The sequence below is a fragment of the Xiphophorus maculatus genome, chromosome 22 (genome assembly GCF_002775205.1).
Source record: "Xiphophorus maculatus strain JP 163 A chromosome 22, X_maculatus-5.0-male, whole genome shotgun sequence".
In the NCBI taxonomy this organism is placed as follows: Eukaryota; Metazoa; Chordata; class Actinopteri; order Cyprinodontiformes; family Poeciliidae; genus Xiphophorus; species Xiphophorus maculatus.
The window spans coordinates 15,219,400-15,227,857 of record NC_036464.1 but is presented as its reverse complement, the minus strand read 5'-3'; the positions used below and the strand labels follow the sequence as shown (position 1 = coordinate 15,227,857).

Here is an 8,458-nt window from a genome sequence, read left to right as displayed (position 1 = left end):
ATATATTTACAGAGACAAATTGTCTTCACATTATTCACACATCTTTCTAAAAAGCAGCACTTAGTTTGCAGCTGTTGGAATATTAAGCCACTGGATTTCACCTTCCTCGCATGGATCATGTCGTTCACCTGTCTCGGCGTACATGTTGAGTCTTGACTCATTTATAAGATAATACTGAAATATTAAACTTACTGTAAATAAAATATTAAATATCAAACTAAGTCTTTGGCAAATGTGGTAGGAGGAGTAGATTCACAGAATATTTCCCCCCAAAACAAACAGTCAAACAAAAACAAATGCTCAATTTCAGTCTCTGTGAAGAGGAAAATATATGACTTCTACTAAATAGGTGTAAGTTAAGGTTGACAAAACAAGCTTGTAAGGCAATTATTGAAGCTAATTTATGGTTATTCTTGTCACAACTGCATCATCTTTCTAAGCTTTGGGGGCATCTTGTGGTTTTACTTATGCAACTGAATCAAGAGGCTTCATTTAGTCAAAGAGATCCAGGATGAATTGTTTGTGTTTAACTTAGCTGTTAAACTGAGATTTTTAGGTAACTGTTCCTCAAAAAGACGATAAAAAAAACCCAATTAAATGGAGTTGTTAGTGCAAAAAAGAGCAAAGGAACATGACAGGAAACAAAAAAAAAAACCAATCCAGAAAATCTTTGATAAGTTTGTTTACATAAAAACTTTGACAGAAAAATCCCTCACATTGTTGAAGTATTTAAAATCCTGACATGACCCTTATAAATTCATGGTCACCACACTTTTTTTTTATACTTTGCAAAATAATTTACATTTTTACATCTGATTGTTTGCCACAGGTGCGACGTTGCTCTGGGAACCAAGGATCGGTAAACATCGAAGGACGTGCTGATAGCTCAGGATGGGCAGGAGAAGAAGGACGACCGAAGGAATTATGTCAAAGCACCAGAAAAAAAAAAGGTTTGTTTTACTTTAAATGTGGAGAACCCATCTCTTTTAGGTGTGAAAAGCAGGCCCGCAACACTGGTGTAAGTTGCTACATTATCAATCTGTGGGACCACCATCAATCACTCCTGGACATGTCTCTTGAGAGCAGACAAAAAATACTGCAGTTTATTACATAAAGAAGTGTGAGGATTCATGAATAAAATAACAACAACAGCAACGAAAAGACAAAAGAAAAAAATTTATAAATCCCACAAACATTTTTCCACATGGTATTCTTCACACAGTTTTTTTCTTCAGTTTATATTTTATAATATATATATTTATAGATTCTGTTGAAGTCATTCTGGAAATGTTCAAGCCTGTGAGGAATTTACAGGCTCCAAACTCCTTCGGGACCCCTCTCCCCACCCCTAGCTCTGACCCAAAATGCGTAAAAGCTAGAGCTGGGTGCGCCGGCTCCAGCCTCGTTCATCCTTCGTCTTTATCGCATAAGATGAAGAGGTCCCAGTGTTTCTCAGACAGGAACAACGTGGAGGTTGAAGCTCCGGCCCTGCAGGTTGAGCTGGTCTCCGGGGTGACTAGTGGCGGTCATAGGCAGTGGCAGCAGCGGGAGGCGCGGAGCCACGGGATGCGGCACTATAATAATAAGGGGAACCTGAAAGTTAACAGAAGAACGAGCCGTTGGAAACCGTTGGAAACATTATGCAGGACAACTTTCTCGTAAAGGAAAAGTCACAGCTTCCGGTGATTTTAGTCGTTTATCAAAGAGCATAAAACACATTTAAATTTGATCAGTTACAGTGCCTTGCCTTGTACCTTGTCCCTGTTTCTTTTTTATTTTTTACATTTTGTCCCATTACAGTGTACATTAATACAATTTGTGAAATGAAAGATATTTATTTATCAGTTTTTTTGTAAATCACAAGTATTTACAAATAAATGACAGAAAAGTATCCTAAACATTATTCAACCCCACTGTTGCAAATACAGTTGAAAGTCTTTTGGGTTAGGACTCTACTTTGCACACCTGGGGAATAAAACCTCTTCAAATTTTCATTTGCAAATGGTTTTAGATTGCTTTAAAAGTCTTGCCACTAATTTTGATTTAGATTTAAGTCTACTCTAGACTTTGACTAGGCTTCTCGAACATATGAATATGATTTTGTATGTTTATAATTAGTAATGGGATTTGATTAAAATCAAGTTAATTGCAGGGTCTGTAATTTATATTTATATTTGTAATAAATTTTCTATTCAAAAATAATTTTTGCAGCTAAATTATTAAATAAGTAGACATATAAGCTCAACACCAAAGATATTCAGTGTCTGCTTTCCTCTGCCTATTCTTTAAATCAATAAAATATATGTGATTAATTAATGGACATCAAGGCATTAAATTTCCTGGCCCCATTTATTATCTCTCTTCTTCTGGAAGTTTAGCCTCCATCCCAAACTATTGCCTTTTGCAGCCTCCCAGATGTTAACATCAGTAGGTTAACCGTTTTTAGTTTTGCATTATCCATCCTGCCAGCAACTCCACCTTTCCTGGCCTTCCTGTAAAAAGACCAAATCCACAGCATGATGCTGCCATCACTGTGTTTCATTACTGATATAGTGTGTTCAAGATGTTTTGTTCAAGGTGCTTTTTTAGCCTCATGTAACCAAAACTCTTTCTTCCACATGTTTTCTGTTTTCCTTGCCTAGCCTTTTAGTTTAGATGGGTGACCATGTGTTGGCAGGTTTGCATTTGTGCCACACTTTTCAGATTTTTCAGATGATGATTGAACAGTACTTTTTTGTCAATATACCACACTCACTTTTAAAGGTTGAGATATTTTTTTATAACCTTATGAGCTTTAAATTTATCTACAACTTTCTCTCTCACCTGCCTCATATTTTCCTTGATGTTCTTGATGCTGTTTATTCACTGATGTTCTCTAACTAATTTCTGAAGCCTTCATAAAACTGATGGATTTACACTGAAAACGATTTACAGACAGATGGACTCTACTTAATTGTTAAATGACTTTTTTTAACTGACTGGATTTTATTTAGGTTTTCAGATTAAAGAGCCCTGAACATAAATGTGCGTCTTATCATACATGTAAAAAAACAATTATTTGTCAAAAAATAGAAAACCATTTTTATTCTTTTACATTTGGTCATACATTTTTACTAATGTATGTTGGTCTGTGGAATAAAATCCCAATCAACAGGATTTGGGTTCATTATTTTAATGTGGGAAATTGTGTAAAAGTTGAGCGTGTACACGCACTTTAGCAAGGCACAGTAATGAAGACAAAGTCAGTGGCTGTACCTACTCAGTAACGCTGGATTACTGAACCTCCAAGCCTCATTGTAGGTTGTGTATTGGGGATGAGAATAAGGGTTTCCAGAAAAGTCACCCCCTGGTGAGAAAACAGAGACAATCAGTTAGATGAGATAACTGTAAACAGAAAAATATGTGCATTTTGCATTGTACAACTCATGTATGTATTTATCATCCCATCAAGTCACTTCTGTTTTAGCAATCTTCTTTTTAAATTCAATTGTCTCTCCTCTGCCCTTTTTACTATAAATCCAGGATTCTTGTCTGTCTGTTTAAGCACTGATCCTTTTCTCTAGCACATCGTAATACATTCAGGTTCTCTCGCTGTCTGTCATGTCCAGTTCGTAGGGATTTCAGCGTATCCCAGAGTGATGTCCAGGGTTTCCAAGTGTCTCTTCCTTGTAGGACTATAAAGCCTGGCCGTTCCATCAGCAGGCAGCTCCATTGTTTAGGGTCAGTCAGTAAACCGTGCAGAAGCAGAAAAAGTCTACAGATTATGGATATTGAAGGTATTTGTATTTTACTTCTGAAATAAGGAACATAAAATTTTGGCTCAACGTAATCTTTGAAAATTGGTAATGCATACACTCCAGGTTGTACTGTAAAATCTGCAAGACTGTTTTGAGTGCTGCCTCCTGCGGTTTGAGCTGCGTATGTCTTTAAACAACAGAGGCAGTTGTGTCTTCTGCTGTTTGGACTACAGATTTACACACACTGGCAGCTATAGCATCCTCACCGCTGCTCGTGTAACTCGAGCTCGTCCCTGAGAGAGATAGTGATTTAAATATTTACAGGCCCTCTACGCCTCTGTGTTCTGACCCTTAACTGTTTGCTGTGAACCTGAACTACAGGTTAAGTAGAGGGGAAAGAGATACGCTCTGTAGCCCCGCGTGTCCGTGGAGGCGAGGAGAAGAGCACAGGCAGTGTTTATCGACGGGGCTGGTGAGAGCGCGCCGCATGTGGAAACGGCGAGGGTAATGAGCGCTGGGAGCTGGAGTGTAACTGAGAGGAACTGTCCTATCTCACGGCCGCTGATTGTGGTGATCGTCTATCGAGTTCATCTAATGTCCTCATCCACAGACGCTAACCGCACGGTAACCGCAGATTTCTAAAGCTATAACGAGCTCGCTTCAATCCAGGAGCAAAGCTCTGCACTGTTTCTGCTGCCGCTTTTGTATCTTAATGTTTGGCAAACAGGTGTTTACTCCTAAATGACCTCAAGCTCTGAGAGTCTTTGAAAGGAAGGTGCATTGTGCTTGCTAGCAGTACAATTATCAGGATGCCAGAAAATAAATAAATGCTTGACCTACCAGGAACCATGCCTGCAAGTGTGGAGGTGGGGTAGCTGCCTTGTCCTGTGGGGGGGACATGGGGTGGGTAGCCAGGTAAGGTGGTGCTCGCCATTTCTCGACCTGCAGGTACAAATTAAGGTGTTATAACTAGCATGCTTGAATAGAAAAACCAATTAAACAAATTAAATACAGTATTTTTAGTGTAGTATTGAACATTTTAGCTGAACAAAAATTCATTGTATTAGCAAGATTAAGTCTCAATTATTAAAGAATGTAGGCTTTCTTATAGAAATTTAGATTGCATGCACAAAGAAGAATATAATGTATTTAAGTGAAGCACCATTGTGAATAAAACAGGTATTTTTTTTAGATATATATTTTTGCAATGCACACCAACAAACAATAAATGTATAAAGTGAAGTACAGAGGTGGTACCAATAACTGACGTAAAGAAATCTAATTTATTGCTGCAAAATTAAAATAGCTCACAATTCTTTCTGGACACTTATTTGGTTAGGGCTTCTGTAATGTGTCACTCATTTTGTTTGAGTGGCACAACCAAAATGAAGGCCAAGCAGTGGAAATTGTCATCCTCAGCCTCAGAGTGTTATATTCATAAAATCTTTATCCATGAATACAGGAGAGAAAATTACATCAAATGAGTTACAACATGTTATCATTAATTTATTACATCTCTGTCTTCTTTTGAACCCCCTTTTTAAAGGATTTCACTCTTTTCTGGCCTACACCTCGGATGATAACAAGATTACATTTATTGGTAAAATAAATAAATAAATAAATGAAATGGGGCTTGCAGCATTTTAATGTCCTTTCGCCACAAAAGTTGTAGTCGCAAAAAATCTGTCTTCACATATTCAACCCGTTTATTTTTAGTAAACGGGTACTTGAATTCATAAACATACATATTGCGATTCTTAAAAAAAACAAAACAAAACAAAACTGTAAATCTAGATAATTTTTTAATTTGAGTTAAAGTTTAACTTCATCCAAATCAAAACGCATAAATGAAACTCCTTAAGATCGCATGGCTTTTGCTTTGCTCCTGCAGAGCTGCAAAATCATGAAGCTTATTCCAACTCTATTGGAGTAAATTTGTGTAAAACATTTGTATTATAAATAATATACTGCAACATCACATTAGTTATTTAAGCTCAGCAGCTAAAACTGGCAAGAACATTGTACCAGCTAGAACTATCTCTGCACTCTGCTCCATATTCAGACTTTTAATTAACAGTGACAACACCAGGTCTGGGTAAGTAAGGGTGCCTGGGATCCAAGCCAGTCCCAGGCAACAGCTTCTATGCTTTTGCAGTCATCGCCAGCCCTCCACCCTTTTTGCACCTCCCCTGACCCCCCTGACTTTGACTCTGTCACGAGGCTGGATGGACTAGAAGGTCTATTGTTAACCCAAGAGATGAGCAGGAGGTCAGATTTGGAGAGCAGCTTTGCTGAAAGGGGAAGAGCCTAGCTTCTGATAATGAGGGCCGAACAGTCAGTTCAGCTCCTGTATCCACAACAGTAGAGCCAAAAAGCAGCATAGGAAGGTGGCTGTTTTAATTTGGTGCACAACCAAGAATTGCTAAACGGGCAAAAGTGAGCACAGAGAGGTAAATCAGCTGGACATTTTTCGTGTTTTTATTCGGCTATCGGGCCTCATGGGTTAGGCTGTACCTGCTATAAAGGGTTGGCTGGCATACTGGCTGTAGCAGGGACCGTGGGCATGGGGAAGGTAGCTGGGAGTGGAGGCATCTACAGAGAGGCTGGACTGGTGGGGTAAGATGTCAGCTAGAGCAGAATCCCCAACAGAAGAGGGGGTGAAGGGAGCAAAGGATGCCTCATGGGGCTCCCGCTTTACACACATGGAAGGCGGATATGACGGGTGAGAGTCTGGCAGGTGGAAAAAAAAGAAAAAAAAAAGAAAAACTTGATAGGATGCAGACATACATTGCCACACGTTCCGTACTTAAATTTGAGTCAGTCACACATGCAAGATGAGATGGAGGTATGAAAAAACACACAATAAGTATATTTTCTTATAATAGATTTAGACTTTACATATTTCAGGAGTGAGGAATCTTACATGAATACTCAACAGAAAAGCAGCATTTAGTGTCTGATTTGTTCATTTACATAGCTTATGATAATAATCTTATACGCACCCCGAAGTAATTCATCCAACTGAGTGTAAACATACACCAGTGAAATGTTGCAGGAACACATCGTGCCTGATCAATCAAGCTCAAACGCATAAAAAATTTCCCTATGGTTTTGGGAAAACAAACAGCATAATCTCACGGCTGCTCTCTCGCAGCAGAATAAGCAAACAATCAGCTTGCAGGCAGCTCAAAACATCAAGCGTTGATCTAATTCAGCTGATGAGTCCTGGCATCTTTCGGTTTTCATCCGGCTCTGCCTCTTGAACCTGTGCAATCAATGTGAGCTCTGTCTCTCTTCGGTCCCTCCACGCCGTGCAGCAGAGCCCTACTTCTGTTTGCAAGGGCCTGAGATGGCTCTTTCGCCCCTCCCGACACCATGATAGCCTCATTAGCTGCTTCCCCCATTATTGTTGTTTTACAACAGGACTGTGTGTTGCGATTCCTCATTAAGATAAGGGCTGAAGAGGGATTTAACACTGTCAGCTCTCAAAAGCAAATGCACGAGAATACGGCAACACAGATGAGTGCTTTGTAGCAGCTTTTCCGTAACCCTTTCATAGCTCTAAATGTTCACTTGAACAGAAAAAAAAACCAGACAACGAATGACTATAGAATAAGATTCGCTCATTAAAAATGGCTTATTTGATATCAGGTTTAGTCATCTTAGGATTTAATGGATAGACCAAAACTTTGTCACATGCCAAATCCAAGTAGGACGTATAATTTTCAGACATAATGGCAACAACCTGGTGCTTAACTTTGCTCTTCAGTTAATTATACCCACCATGCACTCACAATAAGTCTTCAAAGTTACAACACCTTTCAAAAGTCTTGTTACCCTGCAGGCTGATCGTAGCACAAAACATCCTCAGCTAAAACATACAATAAAATCGCTACACAAGGTTTGTGTCCCAAATTCATGATTGCTCTGAACTTCCTTTATAAAACATAAAAGGTCAGATAGAAAAGTAAGGCAGTGCGAAAATAGAATTTAAAAAAGTCACTCTGACCGCTTTAATGTTTGCTTCTTACACTCTTCGCTGACAAGCTGTACAGATTTTGTTTCAACTACATGTTTCCTACATAAAGACCACTAATGATGCACCGCCTCCAAATCATCACTTTCCGTGTATATAGTCACAGGCTTCCATCTAAAACTACGCAAAATTGACAACTGCTTGAATATTCACAAAAATATATTTACAGAACCACTGACATTTCTAAGATTTCGGTTGTTAAGTTAGTAGTGCACTTTGTTCTTGGCCTCCCCTTGGACTAAACGTCAGCATCAGTCTGTTTTGCCACCTAATCAGGATTCATATTAAAAGAAAATATTGCAGGCATGGTAATAACTACTTACAACGGGGAACAAATTTACAACTAAGTTATGACAATATTATATCTCGGAACTTAAATGAGAAAAGGGAGATGAAATTAAAAGGAATCTTAATGCTGCTTAGCAAATTATCACGTGGAACAGGCAGCTTTCAGACATCCTGGTTAGTGAAGTATTGCATCAGATTGTTGGTGGTTCAGGACGCATTTGTTTGCACTCCATTCGAGACCTCCAGCATTTTCTACAGTTTGCTTCTGTTTTCTGAGCACCTGGGCAACCGTTGTGAAACATTCGGTTGTTACGGAGCGTCAACAACTGATACAAATGCTGCGTTCAAGACCACTGAACTCTGAATCTAATCAGACATGGTGCTGCTTATTGTCCTG

General features: G+C 38.9%; 1 protein-coding gene across 13 annotated transcripts in view; it reads right to left on the bottom strand.

Moving 5' to 3' along the window:
* Positions 1-1,193: 1,193 nt before the first annotated feature.
* Positions 1,194-8,458, bottom strand: part of LOC102234689 (paired box protein Pax-2a) — a 34,405-nt gene continuing 27,140 nt past the window's right edge. For 7 of the 13 annotated variants that reach the window (XM_023326950.1, XM_023326955.1, XM_023326952.1 and 4 more), the window contains 3 exons: positions 4,578-4,679; positions 3,260-3,346; positions 1,194-1,574 (listed from right to left, as the gene is read on the bottom strand). In XM_023326950.1, coding sequence (XP_023182718.1) covers positions 1,453-1,574; positions 3,260-3,346; positions 4,578-4,679 — 311 coding nt within the window. In that variant the 3' untranslated portion in view covers positions 1,194-1,452. Of the gene's footprint in view, positions 1,594-3,255; positions 3,347-4,577; positions 4,680-8,458 lie in introns of all 13 variants that reach the window. The other 6 variants (XM_023326954.1, XM_023326956.1, XM_023326961.1 and 3 more) reach the window with 2 other exon arrangements.